We start from the raw sequence: 20,608 nt of genomic DNA on the forward strand, positions 1-20,608 counted from the left end.
TACAAAGTGTTTGTTGGCACACGGATTGCTGAGATACAGGAATTGACAAGTTCAGATAGTTGGAAATATGTAGACTCAAAAAAAAAACGTGCAGATGACATTACAAGAGGCAAATCTCTTTATGAGCTCTCTCAAGTATGCCAGTGGAATCAGGGCCCTCACTTTCTACAGCAACCATGAGAAAACTGGCCAATACAACCCAACTTATCCTCAACAGATGAGGAGTTAAGAAAATCATATTTCTGTGTACATGTTGCTGTTACTTCATCTTCTCTACCAGCCCCAGACCAGTTCACAACATGGGCAGACTTAGTACAATCTGCTTATCAGTCTGTGCATGGGGCGACCACACCCTCAATGTCAGCCACAGAGCATATCGACACTGAAATTCTCCTACTGAAACAGGCCCAGCAGGACTGTTTTCCCGATGAAATCCATGCACTAAAAAACGGGAAGGTAATAAGCTCCAACAGCAGATTAAACTCTTTGTCACCTGAATATGACCAAGAGATAGGATTAATTCGAGTAGGTGGTCGTCTTCGTAAAGCAGAGAAACTAGAGATTGATGCTTTGCACCCCATTGTACTTGCACCAGAACACCCCATCGCTAAACTCATAATACAGGTTTATGATAATCGGCTCTTTCATCCTGGACCTGAACGCGTCTTTGCCGAATTGCGAAGAACTTATTGGATACTTAGAGGCAGGCAGGCCATAAGAAAGTATCAACGACAGTGCATAGAATGTAGGAGATGGTGTAGTACTCCAGTCAACCCCAAAATGGCTGATCTCCCTGTAGCTCGTCTCCGCATTTATCAGCCACCCTTTTGGTCGACAGGAGTTGATTGCTTTGGACCATTTACGGTAAAAATAGGCAGAAGACATGAAAAGCGCTGGGGTATTATTTTCAAGTGTCTCACCACAAGATATGTCCACATAGACCTGCTACATAATATGGATACGGACTCCTTTCTAATGGCTTTACGTCGCTTCATTTCCCGACGTGGTAAGCCCTTCGAATTAATATCCGATCAGGGCACAAATTTCAGAGGTGGCAACCGAGAACTCCAGTCTACCTTCTCTGCTCTTGAACCAACACTCAAAGAAAAACTAATGAAACAGAGTATATCTTTTCAGTTTAACCCTCCACATGCACCTCACTTCGGAGGGGTCTGGGAACGGGAAATACGCTCTATTAAGTTCTGTCTTCGAGTGATACTTAGGGATCAGATTGTATCAGAGGAAGTCCTTTCCACTGTTCTAGTAGAAGGGATGCTAAATTCTAAACCACTTGGTTAAGTATCATCACAGATATCCGATACTGACCCAGTCACTCCAAATCTGTTGCTCATGGGGCGGCGAGATGCATCTCTGCCACAAGTGGTTTATGGTCCAAGAGATTTATTGAACAAGAGACAATGGCGACATAGCCAAGTGATTGCTGACCAGTTCTGGAAACAGTTCATTCAGAACTACTTGCCAACTCTACAACATCGTCCTAAATGGAGACAGTCTACACCCAACCTATCAGTGGGAGAAGTAGTCATGGTTATGGACTCTCAATTGCCACGACCTCATTGGCCTGTGGGTAAAATAACTCAAGTTTTTCCTAGCAGTGATGGAACAGTTAGAGTGGCAGAAGTAACTATTGGGGACAGGATCTACAGGCGCCCTGTTTCCAAACTTATTGTCCTCCCAGAGTTACCAAATGATTAGTGGTATATAACCTTTAGTTGCAGGTGTAATTTTATTTATTTCTAATTTGTTGAACAAATTAGGGGGCGGCTGTATAAAATACCCTGCTGTTTCGTTGGTGACGTAATATGTGGGCGGAGTGATAGACCTGCGCAGACAAGTTCTAACTAGTTCAGTCGCTACGGAAGAGGCAGATTATTGTTTGTTTGGATATGTGCGTCCTTGAGACTGTAAGTTACGTTTATTAATGGTTAAGATACGTTATGCGACTGTTTATGTGCATTAATAATTCCTATCACATTTATGTTTGTAATAATTTTTGGTCACGTGTCATGATAGCATGAGCATGTTCAAAGGTTAGCTTGCTGTTGCAATCGCTCATACTGGCAGCAAAATATTTAATTCTTTGTATATGTTTGTTGTTAAGCTAAGATATTAGAATTTCGACACACATATATTATTTATAAAGCTTAATCGGACTTATCGCGATTACCTACGTTAGATGTTGAAATTATTTCCGGGGTAATAGCGCCATATAGTGGCTAAAGGTGAATAATTTACCTTTCTTGTATATGTTCTATTTCACTGTTTGTTGAATTAGTCTAAATGCATACTTTATTTTACCACTTGTAAATTCCTGTTAAGTGAATTTATTATTTGTTTTATTTCAGAAACCACACATACATATACACACAGAGACAAACACATAAACCCAAATGGAAACTGAACATGATTCAAGTGGATTTTCTAGAATAAAATCAGAGCGTTTGAACCATATATGTCGTGGACAATCCATTATTGCATCATCCCATAACCTTCTGATCGAGGTTGAGGACAAGTGTTGACACATCAGCATCTCACACACATATATCTAGAGCACTAGGAATTATTTCAGTAGTTAGCTTCTGTACCACCACTCTAGCATTTTCCTTACTACATGGGAAGGCTTCTACCCATCTGGAGAACTTATCAACCATTACCAAAAGGTATCTGAAAGGACCCTGTCTAGGCATGTGTGTGAAATCAATCTGCCATTCTTGAAAGGGAGTGTCAGGCGTGGGAAGGTGTTGATGTGTGGCACCTGATTTTGAAATGTTGTTCTGTGTGCATATTAAACATCCGTCTAATGTTTTATTCACGTTTGTGTGTAAGCGGAAAATACAAAAAACCTCAGAAAAGTCCTGTAACACCCCTCTTCGTCCGCGATGAGTGGGGCCATTCAACTCGCGGACGAGAAAAGGAGTGCAATGTCGCGGTAGACAGACACGGCCCTTGTCATCTAGAATAACATAGGAATCAACTTATAAGGGTGTTCTTTAGGAACGGCCAAGCACTTCTGCTCATCATCACCTTCACAATCTGGTGTGAGCCGGATGAAAAAACACTGAAATGGACTTTGAAAATCAAAGCTGAAGGTCTAACAGGTAAAGCTTCAGCTTCACATGATGATTGTGGGTTGGAGGAGCATCTTGTTGCACTTTTAGTTAGCTCTTAAGAAGGTGCCCCTAAACTCATGCGATAGCAGTAAAACATGTTATATGGGCCCAGTGGCCTAATGGATAAGGCATCAGCCTTCGGAGCTGAGGATTGTGGGTTCGAGTCCCATCTGGGTCAACTTCTAAGGTGTTCAATAACCTTTGCTTTAATCCTGCAGGTCCTGAACACTAAATATTCAGATAACTAGTAAAACAGACTTTTCTCTGCAGGCCCAGTGGCCTAATGGATAAGGCATCAGCCTTCGGAGCTGAGGATTGTGGGTTCAAGTCCCATCTGGGTCAACTTATAAGGTGTTCAATAACCTTTGATTTAATCCTGCAGTTCCTGAACACTAAATGTTCTGATAACTAGGAAAAGAGCCTGGTGCACAGTGGTGTAGTGTATCATACAAGATTCCTGTTGGAGGACATCTGGGTGCTTCTACTTAGCTCTTAAGAAGTTGTAATGAAAAAGTGTCAAAGATTGTGTTTTGTTTTTTAAATGCATAAGATAAGGAAAGAAGTGCTAGTTGAAGTGTTTCCTGAATAAGTAGGTCTTTAACTGCCACTTGAAAATAACCAGTGACTCAGCTGTCCGGACCTCTAGGGGAAGTTCATTCTACCACCTCAGTGCAAGAACAGAGAAGAGTCTTGTAGTAAACTCGACTCTTACCCTGAGAGATGGTGGAACCAGTGGAGCAGTGCTGTAGATCTGAGGGTGTGAGGTGCAGTGTGAGGAGTGATGAGGGCTTTTAGGTGATTGTGGGTTGGAGGAGCATCTGAGTGCACTTTTAGTTAGCTCTTAAGAAGGCACCCCTAAACTCATGTGATAGCAGTAACACTTGACATATGGGCTCAGTGGCCTAATGGATAAGGCATCAGCCTTCGGAGCTGAGGATTGTGGGTTCGAGTCCCATCTGGGTCAACCTCTAAGGTGTTCAATAACCTTTGCTTTAATCCTGCAGGTCCTGAACACTAAAGGTTCACATAACTAGTGAAAAAGCCCGGTGCGTAGTGGTATCATACAAGATTCCTGTTTAGGTTCAATTCCCGTTGATGCAGGTTTGTCTTCTGCTTCCTTTCAAGCTGTGGTGTAAAGTGCTGTAACTACTGACTCAATTTGAGCTTCTTAATAGAACTTTCTGTCAAATGTTACAACATTTTACATTTACATTTACAGCATGTGACAGACGCCCTTATCCAGAGCGACGTACATAAGTGCTTAAATCTCTAACATTGGTCTCTAACAATCTGGTGTGAGCCGGATGAAAAAACACTGAAATGGACTTTGAAAATCAAAGCTGAAGGTCTAACAGGTAAAGCTTCAGCTTCACATGATGATTGTGGGTTGGAGGAGCATCTGGGTGCACTTTTAGTTAGCTCTTGATACATGGGTAAAATATGATATATGGGCCCAGTGGCTTAATGGATAAGGCATCAGCCTTCGGAGCTGAGGATTGTGGGTTCAAGTCCCATCTGGGTCAACTTATAAGGTGATCTTTAGGAACTGCCAAGCACTTCTGCTCATTATCACCTTCACAATCTGGTGTGAGCCAGATCAGACTGAATGAATCTGAAATCATTCCTGACAGGTTCTAACTCGTACAATAGCAGTAAAAAAAAATTAAATATTTAGATTTCAATCAACTTTCATCATCAGCAACAGCTGCTCTGTAGCTTTAATCCTGCAGCTCCTCAACACTAAATGGCTGTTTGTTCACATTACATTTTAAAATCTGGCCTATATCAGACATCAGTGTGAACTGTTTGCTGTTTCGAACTAACCCGCATGCGCAAACGAACGATAACAATGACGTCACACACAGCACGCCGTTGCGCTAAAAAGTTGGCGAGGTTATGGAGGAAGTAAGCATTTTTGCTAGCCAGCCTATTGGGGGGTGGGTGGGGTTTGCAGTTTTGTCCTCCTTTTGTATTTAATTATGAGGTACTTCATTTTGGTGACCTTTTATGCACTAACTTGTCTGATTAACTTGTCTGCTGGGATCTTAACGAGCACGCTTTCTGATGCACCTAAATTATTTACTGCATTGTTGTCACATCACTTCCTCATGTACCACCTTTCAGTCCATACACAGTACATAAGTTTAAAGCCCACACTAACAACAGGATAGATTTAATGAACTTTACTGAAGTATTAATAATAATTATTTTCATCATCATTTCTTGACTCTACGTCGATGCCTCTTTGCTTGTTGCTGTATTTGTCTTACACTTATGGATTAGCTGGGCATCATAAATCAATTAATATACTAATCATTCAGGATCATTTACCTCACGTGGTCCGCTTTGAAGTTCTCAGAGGAATCAAGACGCGCTGCACCGAAGGAGAGAAGCATTTCTATTGGCTCCAGTCTGCCGGTATTGGCCAATCACAAAAGTCGATATTGCACAGCCAATATCACTGAATATGTTTTGTTATTATAATTACGCTACGTTTATATGTAGATTATATTGTAGACTATTGAGTGGATAAAATACAAAAATCCTTATAATTAATATATATATAATATATATATATATATATATATATATATATATATATATATATATATAAAACCCCTCCCCCCATTATTCAGAGGCAATGCTTCACCGTTGTTTTGAAAAGTGTATTGCGAGAACTGTCTCTGAACTGCACGCGCGCACACACACACACACACACACACACACACACACACACACACACACACACACACACACACAGACAAACAGAAAAACAGATAGACAGACAGACACACACACACACACACACACACACACACACACACACGTGTGTCCAGCTACAATAATGTATCATTAATTTGAAACAGCAACCCAGACACAAGCATTGATTAAAACAATGATGACAATAATCACCTGGGAAAAAACCCCAAAACGACTTAAATTCTGGACCTTTGGCAGTGAGGAGGGGTTCCCCCCACCCCCACCCCCACCCCCTGCCTACGGGCTTGTCTTATCTTATTATATTTCATGTTAAAGGTACCAGAATGTTGTCAAGTTACAAAGGATTCCAAGCCTAAACAAATTCTTTGACACAGTTTTTAATTTTCCTTTTTCGACCCTAGAGGTCACTAAAGAGTCAGCAACAGGGGAAGAGGAGCGTTTATCATCGGAGTTTGAAAAATGGCTTCTGTTATCTTTGATCATTATTAATTTAAATTTGCAATGCAAAATTCTATAATTAATGAGCCATATGGTATACTCTATTAGCTCTAAATCGTGTGTGTGTTTTTTTTGTGTGTGTGTGTGTGTGTGTGTGTGTGTGTGTGTGTGTGTGTGTGCTTGGCAGTGGAAACAGGATGTTAGCAAGAGCAGCTGACCACAGAGTCGAGATGACACTTTAGTGCTAAAGCTGCTATACTTAGAGGTGAAAATAATTCTGACCTCACGACGTTTTATCAACGTTTTAACGAACAAGAAGTATCTGTCTTTGTTGTAATAACTTACAACGAACAGAAAGTTTGTAAAATGCAAACGTGAAACACAAACACACCTCACACACTGTGTTTTGGGTGGAAGGGATTTCACTCAGGAACTAAGTACTGACATCTGACTTCTCACGCATGCTTATTACTGCATGTACAGCGACACGGATTGTGTGTATCTTCTGCTGCAGAGTGTTGCAAAAGAACCCATCTGCGTTATACAGGATGTACAAACGGCGGAATCTGAGATGTTAATTACGTCACACGCAAACGCTCAGGAAAGGGGTGTAGCGCTAGATGAAAGAAGCGGTAGACGTCGTAGTCGTTTTAAAGAAGATTATGTACCAGAGAGACATGGAGGAGGACATCAGAAAGAAGGGCATGCTGTATGTACAGCAGCAAAGATTTGGGAAGGTAAGAAAACAGGCCAGGATTTGTGTCTGATGTCTAAACTATGATGAGAAACAGATTTTAATCGAATCGAACACATGATCGAGTGCTAAAGCAAACGACGGCTTTCTGTGGGTCTGTAAATTAAATTATAAATATGTTTTAATCATAAACTATTGCTTGTTGTGTCTAACCTATGTCTCCGTGTATACGAGTGAAGTATCACTAAAGACCTTACAATATTGCAGGTGCCGTAAAGCGAAAACAATCGTAATATTATCGAGTGTTATTATTATGTAGTATGATTAACACGTCAGTTTTTAAAGAGGGTAAAAAGGGTAAAAAAAAGTGAACTGATTATTGATATTTGCTCAGAAATGAGTCCCTTTTGTCTGCATTGGATCACACACTCAAATCAGACATTATGAAATATAGATCGTAGCCAGCAGACGAAATATTCTGTAACTTTATGATATCCAGGCTTCAGTATTTTGCAAGAAAGGGACCTTCCTATATATATATATATATATGGTTAGTAGCTTTAGACATCTTAGTGTCAAAACCACCATTACTCCAAAATGTAAAATGACGTTAGCTGTGTTTATTAACATGCTGCACTCTGGGGGATTTATTTTTTTGAGTAAAGGAGATCCCCATGTATTAAAATTTTTGACCTTGAGGGACGATAAAGGTCAGTAATCCGTCGTTCATCTGTTACAGAAGTGGAGAAAAGTCTGGTCTATTCTGTACCGAGAAAGCTCCTGCTCCATCTCACGACTAGAGTTTTTCGAGTGTAAAGACGGCACACTGGAGAAGTCCAAATGCAAGCAGGACACCAAGAAGGTGAGTGAAGAAGTTCTGCACGAAGACGATTCAACATTATAACGAATAAAATATACTTACTTTATGTTCTTTGGCATATTTAAAGACAGCAGCTTTAACATGTGGCACGTTATTGTTTGTTTAGTAAGAACGATTTTGTTGTCAGGCTCACAGACAGACGCAGAGCCGTCAGCGTTTTACTGCACGCAAAGATGTCAGATGTTTCATACAAGTCGCTTTTTGCAAAATAAAAGTCTCATGATATCCTATAACACATGTTACCGCCGCAGATTATCAGACTGAGCGACTGCGTCCGCGTGTCCGAGGCTGCGGACATGGACGGATGCCCGAAGGACTGCAAGGCTTTCCTGATAGAAACGACCGAGAAGACATTTCTCTTTGCTGTAGAAATGGTTGAAGTAGAAGACTGGATGCAGAAACTGTGTGAAATTGCATTTCCTGTAAGTAAGAACTAACTTCTGTTGCAGCAACACGCAACGTTCATTTCTTCCACCGACCGAAAGGTTTCAGTAAAAACACTTTGCAACGACGGAACACGAATATTTCGCTATTCTGTGTCGACTGAAACGATCTCACTAAAGAAGAATATACGAAGGTGGTGTTAATGTGTTACTGCGTTACAGATTATTATTCAGTAACGAAAGATAACGGACTCGTCTTTTAGCAGAGCAAAGTTTTATTGCAAACAAAAAGTCCTGTTTTTTTTATCCATTTATAGTAACATCAGTGCAATGATGTGGAAAGTCTGTAAAACGAGTCAGTTCCCTGTTCTACTTCCTTTTTTTTCTGTCTTGAAGTTCATAAGACAAAACCTGCAGCTTGTCATGTTACTGATAAACCGCAGAGAAACGTAACGTCCTCCGTCCAGAAGGTATCAGAGAACTCTGACACCGGAGACTCCTTACAGAAATGTCGCTTTATTAACTCCTTTATTTTGTTTAACAGCGAGACAGACAGCTGATAATCTGTTCCTCGTTAGCGTCAGAGGTTATAGAGGGAAGGCGCTTGTACCGGCTGTAGACTGGAGAAGTGACTCGTCTGTGTTTGGGGAAAGAAACCTTCACGATTTTGATCGCTTTTCCATTTCAAAACCCAGAGTCAGATGTTTCCATGAGACTGAACCTGACATTTTCTGTAGTGTTTCAGTAAGACAAAGGGTAACTCTCAGATACCGACACGAGCTGGATCAGAGGTTAAGATCAGACGTGATGATCGGAAAAATAGCTAAACATTTCGCCGTGCAGGAAAACGTGCAGGAAATTTTAATGACTTTTACTCATAAAACCTTTATTTATTTCTCTGAACTCCAGTCGATCTGTAATTCGGTCGCATCGTAATCGGACGGTTTCTTTACGGACGTCTCAGACGGACAGATCCACGCCGACGATCCGATTTATATGGACCGGGTTTCAAGCTGTAACCATAACAACACACTTAACCGTTTTAACCAGATAGTTAGTACAGGTGTGTGTTTACGATTAAACTCGATAACAATAAACGTTAGATATTTTTAATTGAATGAAAAGATTGGAAATTTCCATGAGCTTTAGATTCGGAGACAGAATCAGTCAGAGACGTTGTTATTATTATTAGTCTTCTTTCCTGAGCTGTAATCTGATTGGTTAAGAGATTAATAAAAAGAAAAAAAAAAGTAAAGTTACAAACTTTTGCTTAAGGAGAAAACATTTCCTGTGACTGTGACTCATCGGTGTTGAGGAGATTTTATATTCGATTAAATCTGAATGGAAAGTATTTAAGGATAACGACGTGACTCGCGATATAGTCTGTGATTTTGTCGTCGGTTATCGTGAAGGATCCGGCGATGGATTGTTAGTCGTAGTTATTAGTCAGAGACAGACTGTGGTTTGTCTCGTGGGATTAGAACAATTCGTTTACTAATAAACTATAAGTAAATGTTTTCCACAGTGAGCCTGAGGTCACGAGGAGGTTCGTGAACGTCGTGTTTATCGTTGTTTAGACGAAGCGGCGCTCACGTTCTCGTTGAGTTTAATGAAACACCTATCACGGAGGGCGGTGGTGGCTCAACTGGTTAAGGGTCTCTGGGTTGTTGATCGGAGGATCGGGGTTCAAGGGCCAGCACAGCCAAGCTGCCACTGCTGGGCCCTCAACCCTCCTTGCTCCAGGGGCACTGTATCATAGCTGCCCCTGCATTCTGACCCCAACCTCCTCAGCTGGGGTATGTGAAGAAAAGTATTCCACAATGTATATGTGGTGATAATAAAGGCTTTCGTGCCCCGTCCTATGACAATGCTGTCAGTGAAGATGAAATAGACGTCAGCCCATAACCCCACAGTGCTTCTGGAGCTGCTGTACTTTATAAAAATGTGCTGCAATTATTCAAAATCAATTTAGAAATATAGTGACTAAGTGTTGCGAAAGAGGAACTGACTCCCAGATGATTAAACTAAACTAAACCCGTGCGAATGATCGTGATCGTCTTTCTTCTGTAGATGAACTGGAGCGAAAGAGGAGCGATGAGAAGGAACAGTTTACCTCCGGAGCCCGACGACGTCTCCATGACGGACAACTCGCTCTACTGCGGGAAAGAAGCCGGTGAGAACACGACAGATTTTACAGAAATAAATACAAAGTGCAAGAGGAACTACAGTATGTGTGAAAACGTCTGGTTTGAACCTACTCTGTACGCTGTGTTCAGTACATTAACGCAGCTTTGGTCACACACTAAAACCTGAGCCACTTCTTCATTTATTTTCCTCTTACGCAGTGGAAAATTGTGGCCTATTTTTCCTGTCGTGTGGCGGAAGACAATATAACACCAGTGTCCGCTGTTTGTGAAGACTGTCTGCTTATCAGTCACAGTGTGACACATCCTGCTGTCAGCGTCTCTGCAGCTCCAACCTCGACATGTCGTCACAGACCTCCGGGTTCTCTGCTAACATTTCATGCTAACCCGTGACCTTTTAATGGTTAAAGGTTACCATAGAAACTAGACTTCTAGCATGAGTAAACCATCGACTTCAACACAAATGCGTTATAAATAACACTAGCGATGTCTAACGAGGCACTGACACTTAATAGACCAAAATAAACATTAAAGATAACCAAGATTTATTTCATCTGTCACTAAAATCAACCCACGATAACAAACACTGAAGGTCAAAACTCACGCTTAAAGATTTAAACCTTTAGGAACGTTAACGTGAACATCAGAGTGAAGAAAAACTCATTATGAGGCCATCCTTAAAAATATTCTGGTTTGCAGTAACAGTAAATAAATAAATAAATAAATAAAAGGCCAGTAGGTCTATTTTTTTTTTTTTTTTGAAGTTTCAATGTAAAAAAAAAGTACAATTTTGGTGACGGTGATTACGTCGGTATGACTATAAACAAATTAACATACAGTATTGTGACGTCACTGACCGGGTCTTCAACCTGCCTTCGGGCGCATCATCGCAAACCTTATTTTGATGCTGGACAGTTTTTCCAGAACTTCGTGCCAAGTTAAAGCGGTCTTGAGCTGTTTTAATGACTTTATTAGATGTATCATGGCGCCCGAACACGTACGACTTTGAATGGTGACGGCGAACATTTTGTTTACTGCAGCCGCGGCCGTCATTACCGAGCGCGACCCGTCGACTCTGACAGTGAATGAGAGAGAATGAGACGAAGCGAACGCACAGGCCGTAGTGTGACATCCGCTAACCGATAGTGTAAACATAGATGATGTCACGGGTTTTTATTTAAAAGAAAGAACGTAGCCTTCGTTTGTATGTAGACCTATTTATATATTTACAATACTTACTAAAATGTAATTATTATTATTTTATTGCTTTTGTATTAGTTGTTTTGAATAGTAAAAAAAAAATCGGTCTTAACGCAAATTTACAACCGGCGAGTCGGTCGGACTTACAGCAAAAAAAAATAAAAATGGAGTCTGTCCTAAATTGGCGGTCGGTCGTGTTACGGCAAACAGGGATATTTTTAAAGTTGGCCTGACTTCGATTTTTTAAATGCGACATAGTTTTAGTGCGATTCTGTATCAGAAATGCTTTATTTGTGCCGGTCGCTTGGCGTTTTTATAGCGACGGCTCGTCCGTGGGGACGTTTACGGCTTTATAAGGCGGACGCTTAACTTTATAAACAAACGAAACTGAGAAATCTTATAAACGATCTCACTGATGGCTTCAGGAGTAAAACTGTCGACTTTCCTGTTCTGGGTTTTTATTTATTTCATTATTTATCCCCTTATTGGATTTGTGCGCACTCAGGATGGTTTACGTCAAGAAACCTTGCAGGTCTGTTTTCTTACCTTGTAAGAAAGAGTTTCCCCACAAACCCTAAACTTCCTGAACACAGCAGCCACCTGGCAGAGGAAGAGAGAGAGAAGTGAAGAAAAGAAAGAAAAGAAAGAGAAAGAAAAGACATTTAGTTATGTCAGTATTGTATAATCGCAAATATGAGAACATTTCTCTGTTGATCTCTCTCTCTCTCTCTCTCTCTTTGTTTCTCTCTCTCTCCTTCTCTCTCTCTGTTTCTGTCTCTCTCTCTCTGTTGCTCTCTCTCTCTCTCTTTCTCTCTCTCTCTGTTTCTCTCTCTCTCTGTTGATCTCTCTCTCTCTCTGTTTCTCTCTCTCTCTCTCTCTCTCTCTCTGTTTCTGTCTCTGTCTCTCTGTTTCTCTCTCTCTCTCTGTTGCTTTCTCTCTCTCTGTTGCTCTCTTTCTCTCTCTCTTTCTGTTTCTCTCTCTCTGTGTTGCTTTCTCTCTCTCTCTCTCTCTCTCTCTCTCTCTCTCTCTCTTTCTCTCTCTCTCTCTCTCTCTCACACACACACACACACACACACACACACACACACACACACACACACACACACACGCTGTCTGTGCTATTTCTGTAACACTAGTGTGTATTTACCGGAAGGATCTGTGTCATCCACTGCCCTGTTTCTGTTTCGAGAGGAGAAGCTCAGCGAAGCTGCAAACAGAAGCTTTATATATTTCTGCAGTTTCCCCTTGTTGGAGCTCCCATAACCACATGTAACATATAAACTACGCAGCACTAAACCACATCTCTTCTGTGCAGGATTTTATTTCTCTTTTTGCTACCTGACTCGTGCAGCTCTTTATGCTGTAAAACAAAAACGGCAGGTTTGACATCGTGCTCCGAGAAGACGATCGGATCTAACGAGCTGCTGCGTGTCGATACTGTAGTCGAAAAATAATTGCACTCCAGAGGCGGCTGAGTTTTTCTCCAGGTTTGCGAGACATAAATAAGGTGTTGATGGACGAGTTGCTTTCTCTGGGTCTTGTCCATGTTTTACTGCTGCATTACTTACGTACAGCAGCTTTAAAGTGCAGGTCACTTTTCTTGTGTTAATTAACCCTTGTATTTTCCTCGGGTCCATCTGACCCGGCTGGAAGGTGTAATGAAAGTTTAATGTGACATAATTTGGGTTTTCTTCCACATATTTGCCTGAAATTTACCAGGATTGTTATGAACTTTGCAAGGAAAATTAATTTTGTCTATTTTCGTTGAACTATGTGTTCAGACCACTATATATATATAAATTGCGTTTTGGATCCTCAAGGGTCTGGTGGACCCGGCCACATTTAGTGGGGCAATAGGTCACACATTTTGCCCCTTTCAGCGCGATGAACATACATACAGACACAAAAATTCACACATAAAATGTCCACTAATACACACACCCACACACACACACACACACATGTGGCTGCCTTTGAAATATACCAGCCTGTAATTGTGCATTAACTTTTGTGCCTCTACAGTGAAAATAATTCAAAATTTCTGGGTTTTTTGTTAATATTTTGGAAACAAGTTAGACTAAAAAGGTGAAAAAAGTCGACTCGGTGCTCCTAATTTGTATAGGAATTCAGAAAAGGTCTGCAGGAGGGTTAAATAAGTATAATGTAGAACTTGTCCTTTAACAGAGAAAACACAACTCTTCTGTGCACAAATCTAACCCCTAACCCCTAACCCCTAACCTCTAACCCTAACCCTAACCCTAACCCTAACTGTTCTGTGCTAAAGTTAGAAAAGTTACAGCTTTATGTCTGAGTGTTAACACAGCGCACTGGAGACTCCTTCAATACACTCCTTCCAAAAGCATATTATGAGAGAGAGACAACATCAAAGAAACTGCCGTGTTGTTTTCTTAACCCTAACCATAACTCTAACCCTAACCATAACTCTAACCCTAACCCTAAATCTAGCCATAACTCTAACCCTAGCCCTAATGCTAACGCTAACCCTAACTCTAACCCTAGCCCTAATGCTAACCATAACTCTAACCCTAACCATAACTCTAACCCTAGCCCTAATGCTAACGCTAACCCTAACTCTAACCCTAGCCCTAATGCTAACCATAACTCTAACCCTAACCATAACTCTAACCCTAACCATAACTCTAACCCTAACCCTAACTCTAACCCTAGCCCTAACTCTAGCCATAAGTCTAACCCTAGCCTTAATGCTAACGCTAACCCTAACGCTAACCCTAACCCTAACGCTAACCCTGGGTTTAATTCCAAATGAAACATTCCACATTTCCACTTTCAGAGTTAATAATTAAAAACCCTTTTCTTGTCTTCAGCCCTGAGGGACTTCAAGGTGGTGATCAGACGTACGGATGCTGCGGAGAGGTGTGGGCTGAAGGGACATTACTTGCTCCGTACAGATTTCGAAAGTTTGCTCCTGAAGGAGCCCAAGACAGGAGAAGTCTACTTCACATGGCCTTATCGGTTCCTTCGTAGGTTTGGACGAGACAAGGTACGATTCTGTTGTTTCCAGATATATGACAATAAACAACATTCTGTACACATTAGGCATCATAATAACATGTTGTGTCTCTGTCAAAACAGACAACGTTCTCTTTTGAGGCCGGGCGAAGGTGCGACTCCGGTGAAGGCAACTTTGAGTTTGACACCAAACAAGGCAACGCCATTTTCCAGAGCGTGGAAGCCTCCATTAACTTACAGAAAGCAGGAATTGCACAGCAACAGTCTTCAAATGGTGCTCGAGATCGAGATACTTTACCTATGCCACCCAAAATAACTCCACCCACAGAGGACAGCTCCAGCACCATCTACAGCATGCTGAGTGAAACAGCTGTGAAGGACAAAGCCAGACAATCACCGCCACATCGTACAAGACTAGAAGCACCTACAGATAAACATCTGACCGGGGTTAAGAGCTTAAACATTGAGACACGGCCACTGCCAAGAAAGAACCAGGTCAAGAACTTCCGGAGCTGTCCTTTAGCCAACACGGAAGACGAAGCCTACTCTCAGGTCACGGCACCACTTTCAGATAAAGAGATTCCAGACCGAGTCGTGCATGAAGAGCAACACCAAATGCTTCGTCCTTGTTCCAGCTCCCCAGACACAGAGTACTCGCTTCCGTTTGACAGCATTGCCAAGAACATCATGATGGACATTTTAGCATCGTCACATTTGGGACCACCGAAGGTAGTGGAACCTTGTTTGAGTGACGAAACTAGAGCCGATAACGAGAAGACTGCAGAGCCACTTTATGATAGCATTGATGAGTCTGCCATCAGGTCAATCCCACAAAAACCCAAAAGACATTCGAATAAATATCCAGTGGAACACATTTATGACGAACCCGAAGGCTGCGCCGCGATGCCTCCGGCGGCGCTCTACGATGACCCCAAAGAAGTCCGTGGTAACGCATGGAAGACCCTGGGTGCTGTAAATGACCCGAGCGGACACGAGTTCCCTTACAATGCACACGTGGATGACTACGCCGTTCCCAAACCTCCCAGGAGAGCCAGAATTCCTGAGCAGGAAAGAGAGAGAGGAGAGAAAAGCCGGAGGACAGGAATACAGGCCGAAGATGAGGAGGATACGTCTCCGTATGATAACGTGATAATGAAAATGAAAACTAGTTCTCTGAATGAATAAACTGGACAAACCAGATCAAGTAGTGTGTGAAGAAATCACTATAAAGTTCTTCGGTTTTCTGATCTCGAGCATAAAAAGACTGTCGAACTCTCAGCTCCTACAACCAAGCCTTAATGGGTACGGATTAAATCCTCTGAAGCCGAGTCACAGTTACAATCACACGGCTGATTATTTTCCTATAATGTCTGCGAGCCGTGATACTTTTCTATTTATTGTAATTTTTAACTATTTTAATATTTAAGCACCCTCTTCCTTCCTGCTATCATGTAAGACAACAAACAAACAAACAAACAAACAAACAAAAAAACCGCATTACTGAGAAACTGTAAAAAAGAAAAGAAAAGTAGTTTGAGCTTCACCTCTGACTGTATCAAAGCTCTGGCGCTGGAGACTCCTGCCATACACGTGCATTTTAAAGTGTTTATACGGCACGTCTCCGGAACGAACCCCTGAGAACGAGCTGTTACTATGGAAACAAGCGTATGATTCTATATTAATTACGTAACTAGCTGCACTACTGTCAGAGCTGCTGTTAGAGAAAACGAATCATCGCCTTCCGACCGATCGGCATCCAGAACTCAGCATCGATGTGGAAGGAAACTTTCAGTTTTTATCAATCGTTACAATCAGAGTGCAATTTTACGTGGAACCTGGTGAGTGAAACCATGTGACCAGGATGTAAGGACCGATTCTGCTATAAATACTGTATTTAATGTCAGTGTTGTTCTAGTGCGATGATGTAGATTATTACAGTCGTGTAAGAGATTGTACACCACATGTTTTTTCCACAGTAGCTCAAGCACACACTCATTTCTTCCAGCGTGATTGATGTGGAAATTTCAGCTCGGTGGTTCGGGGCAATGCGGCTGAAACCACACTGACCTTCTGCAGAGAGCTCGGAGGCTGTAAACAGCATCGTAATACAGTCGGACCTGAAGTCGCCGCTTTATTAACCACTATTTGCTGATTTCTGTTATTGTGTTGAGGGTCAGGGCCAGTTCTAGTTCCAGTTCACACACACACACACACACACACACACACACACACAGACTGAAGTCAGCGGTTCTCTCTTCCTTTCTGTGTGGTGACGCCGTGTAGCCTTTACGTGGACTCTCGGACTGATCGGTTTATTTTCAGCAGTGTGAGTGGTGTCAATAAAAAGCTGAACAAACTGAAGTTGTGTCATTTCTGCAGCCTGAATTTATAAACCATACAAACGCGTGCGAGGAAACACGCATAAATTTGCATTTTGTTAGGTTAATTTTAAAAAAAAAATAAAAAATTAATTAAAGTAGCTGATTTGATGCAAAATGAAATTCTTCATAAAACTGATTTTACACTTAATGTTATTGTTCTACTCAGTGTGAGATATTTATTTATTTATATATTTATATAAAAAATATAATTGACAGTGTAGAAAAAAACCCTATTATACAGTAGAGGTGTAATTCACCTTTAACACCTTATAAAATATATACATCAGCCTTAAATATTCAACATTGAACTGAGTGATTCAGAGTCAGGAGTTTTTAGATGAATCTTTTATTCTTTAAGCCCTGCGTGTCTTCACCCTGATAAACTCCAGCTTTATTATTCAGGGATTTCTCTGGTAGATTTTACGCTCTGAGACGCGACAATATCACAGAAACTGTATGATGTAGATAAAAGAAATTAGATTTGTATAGTATGAGAGATATTAAAAAAGCAATGTATGTTTGTCTGTGTGTGTGCATGTGTGTGCATGTGTGTATGTGTGTGCATGTGTGTGTATGTGTGTGTATGTGTGTGCGTGTGTGTGTATGTGTCTGTGTGCATATGTATGTGTGTGTGTGTATGTGTGTGTGTGTGTGTGAGCAGTGTGTGTATGTGTGTCTGTGTGTGCATGTGTGTGTATGTGTGTGCGTGTGTGTGAGCAGTGTGTGTATGTGTGTATGTGTGTGCATGTGTGTGTATGTATGTGTGTGTATGTGTGTGCATGTGTGTGAGCAGTATGTGTATGTGTGTGTGTGCGTGTGTATGTGTGTGTATGTGTGTGTGCGTATGTATGTGTGTGTGTATGTGTGTGCAGTGTGTGTATGTGTGTCTGTGTATGCATGTGTGTGTGTGTGTGTGTATGTGTGTGTGTGCGTGTGTGTGCATGTGTGTGTGTGTGTTTGTGTGTGTGTGCAGGGCTGTCAAGTTTTGAAGATTTGGGGCAGTCGTGGCCTAATGGTTAGAGAGTCGTAACCTGAAGGTTGTGGGTTCGAGTCTCAGGCCAGCCACAACTGAGGTGCCCGTGAGCAAGGCACCGAACTCCCCAACTGCTCCCCGGGCACCGCAGCATAAATGGCTGCCCACTGCTCCGGGTGTATGTTCACTGCTCCGGGTGTATGTTCACTGCTCCGGGTGTGTGTTCACTGCTCCGGGTGTGTGTTCACGGTGTGTGTGTTCACTGCTGTGTGTGTGTTCACTGCTGTGTGTGTGTTCACTGCTGTGTGTGTGCACTTTGGATGGAGAAAATCAGAGAACGAATTCTACGTATGGGTCACCACACTTAGCTGTATGTCACTTCACTGTTCACTGTTTGAAAAAAAAAAAATAGGCAAGCATGACATCTCCATGACATCTCCATGACATCTCCATGACAACTCCATGACATCTCCATGACATCTCCTGATATCCTGAGAGTTTCATTAAGTAACTGTACAGTAGCAGCTTTTCAGCAGCATAAAGTAATAAAATGATGTTCTGCTGTTAGAGAGACGGAATAGCTGATGATGTAAATAATGTATGTTATCTGTATGTTATCTGTATGTTATCTGTATGTTATCTGTATGTTTGTCAAATATTTCGTCTTCTCCGCTCTCCTGTGTGTAATGAGCTCCACTGACCACCAGGAGGAGCTGTGTTCCCGCAGTAAAAACACGTGTCTCCCTGATCACACTGCAGAAATGTGTGCGTGCGTGTGTGTGTGTGTGTGTGTGTGTGTGTGTGTGTGTGTGTGTGTGTGTGTGTGTGTGTGTGTTAGAAGCAGAATGAATCATCCACAGGACATCACTGATGCTCTCAGTTCCTGCACTGGAGCTTTTTATCAGTATGCAAATGAGCCTAATTATATATGTGTACAATTTACATATACATAGAAATATGTGTAGAATTTTTAAGACAAAAAAGTTTTTCTGTAACTTTTTGCTTCTAAGATTTTTTGTTTTGAATATAAAACCAAGAAGGAAATTAAAATGATGCAGAAGTTGCCAAATATATCAGGAAACCAACTTTTCAGAGAAGTGAAGTGGGCGGAGCTTAAAGCCTTCTTCTCATTTGCTCAGTTTCAGATGTGTCTGTTGTTTAAGAGGAGACGTGACCCAGTGCCACACAGGACTGGTCTGATTGCAGGACTTTACATTCTCAGGATTGTCTCTGCGTCCTCATGGATTGTCGTCTTTTCTCTAACTCCTGCAGCTCGTCTTGCTCTGTAGATTTTACTGGAATCTGTAAAGTTGTTGTGTAATGTGGCTGCAGTTTACTGTTCCTGTGCGGTCTAAAGACTAGAGAACTTTCTGACCTCATCATCATCATCATCATCATCCCCATCATCATCACCACCATCATGAATATCATCACCACCATCACCATCATCATAATCATTATCAATATCATTATCATCAATATCATCATCATAATCATCATCAATATCATCACTATCATCATCATCATCATCATCAATATCATCTCTATGATCACCATCATCATCATCATCATCATCATCATCACCACCATCACCATCATCATAATCATCATCAATATCATCATTACCATCATCACCATCACCATCATAATCATCATCATCATCATGATCACCACCATCACCATCATCCCTATCATCATCAATATCATCATCATCACCATCATCATTACCATCATCACCACCATAATCATCAATATCATCATCATCATCATCATCATCAATATCATCACTATCATCATCATCGTCATCATCATCATCCTCAATATCATCATCATCACCATCATCATTACCATCACCACCACCATAATCATCATCATCATCATCAATATTATCATCATCATCATCATCATCATCATCATCATCCTCACCTGCACATAATCCTGTCTATAACCCTACACACTGATACAGACGTACCTGTGCTTTAGCTTCGCCCTGTGGCTCTGAGTCACTCTTGATGTACGAGGAGCTGCTTTGAGGGAATTCATACAGAAAAAAGTGTAAAAACAATTCAGTTCTATAAAAAACTTACCAATAAGATGTAGATAAGGAGCAGTGACTCAGTGGTGACACTGGAGCCTCCTCACGCTCGCTCAGATCGGACAAGATCATTACCGCTAACGTCTGTGCGTTGTGTTGGAGTCACTGTTACGTTGTGGAGTTTATTATATTTATACAACAGCAGGTTTTATTCGTCTACACGACAGACGCTGAGAACTTTTATTTATTGTCATGTTTTTATCCTTTTATAGTTGTGTTTAACGTTAATGTCAGAGAATCCTCGTTTCATGTTACCGTGGGAACCGCGAAGGAGCGGAAAATCCTCCGTTCTGAACTACAGCTTTACGTCTGACACCGGAGACTCCTTCCAAACGTACACGACACTCTACCGTAACACGTGAATGAGACGTTGCTATAGAAACCATACCGCTGTTTTTTCGTGCTCAGAATCGGTTGTGTTTTATTGTACTTCTGTGTAATTATAAGTATAATAAGAATAGAAAGGATAACGTATTAAAGCAAGTGCATGACCATGAGCCTGAGCTGCTGTGATAGAGAGCTGATGGACACCTGACCACCAATCAGAGCCCAGAACCTCAGTGTGCTGTGGTACACC

At 41.4% G+C, this 20,608-nt stretch overlaps 1 protein-coding gene, 1 long non-coding RNA gene and 4 other non-coding genes across 7 annotated transcripts in view; 5 read left to right on the forward strand and 1 right to left on the reverse strand.

Moving 5' to 3' along the window:
- LOC113656820 overlaps window positions 1-12,419 on the reverse strand; it is a 36,862-nt gene extending 24,443 nt beyond the window's left edge. The window contains exon 1 of one of the 2 annotated variants that reach the window (XR_007137712.1): window positions 12,138-12,419. This is a non-coding gene — a long non-coding RNA (uncharacterized LOC113656820). Of the gene's footprint in view, window positions 1-5,462; window positions 5,582-12,137 lie in introns of those variants that run through there. The other variant, XR_003444008.2, reaches the window with a different exon arrangement.
- Window positions 3,237-3,309, forward strand: trnar-ucg. Its single transcript has one exon. It is a non-coding gene; the product is annotated as a tRNA-Arg (tRNA).
- On the forward strand, window positions 3,401-3,473 carry trnar-ucg. Its single transcript has one exon. It is a non-coding gene; the product is annotated as a tRNA-Arg (tRNA).
- On the forward strand, window positions 4,023-4,095 carry trnar-ucg. The gene has a single exon. It is a non-coding gene; the product is annotated as a tRNA-Arg (tRNA).
- Window positions 4,582-4,654, forward strand: trnar-ucg. Its single transcript has one exon. It is a non-coding gene; the product is annotated as a tRNA-Arg (tRNA).
- dok2 (docking protein 2) lies at window positions 6,823-16,943 on the forward strand. The gene is made up of 6 exons (XM_027168255.2): window positions 6,823-7,027; window positions 7,724-7,846; window positions 8,116-8,286; window positions 10,318-10,420; window positions 14,438-14,613; window positions 14,706-16,943. The coding sequence occupies exons 1-6, from the start codon at window positions 6,911-6,913 to the stop codon at window positions 15,765-15,767; spliced, it is 1,752 nt and encodes a 583-aa protein (XP_027024056.2). The 5' UTR covers window positions 6,823-6,910; the 3' UTR covers window positions 15,768-16,943.
- Window positions 16,944-20,608: the final 3,665 nt, after the last annotated feature.

This window comes from Tachysurus fulvidraco, chromosome 14, assembly GCF_022655615.1.
Source record: "Tachysurus fulvidraco isolate hzauxx_2018 chromosome 14, HZAU_PFXX_2.0, whole genome shotgun sequence".
In the NCBI taxonomy this organism is placed as follows: Eukaryota; Metazoa; Chordata; class Actinopteri; order Siluriformes; family Bagridae; genus Tachysurus; species Tachysurus fulvidraco.

What these genes read in the sequence shown, in the direction of transcription:
- dok2 (XM_027168255.2), top strand. Translation starts at nt 6,911, where the DNA reads ATGAAAGAAGCGGTAGACGTCGTAGTCGTTTTAAAGAAGATTATGTAC. An exon ending in TGTGTGAAATTGCATTTCCT is followed by an intron (nt 8,287 to 10,317) that starts GTAAGTAAGAAC and finishes TTTCTTCTGTAG; the next exon opens with ATGAACTGGAGCGAAAGAGG. An exon ending in CTACTGCGGGAAAGAAGCCG is followed by an intron (nt 10,421 to 14,437) that starts GTGAGAACACGA and finishes TCTTGTCTTCAG; the next exon opens with CCCTGAGGGACTTCAAGGTG.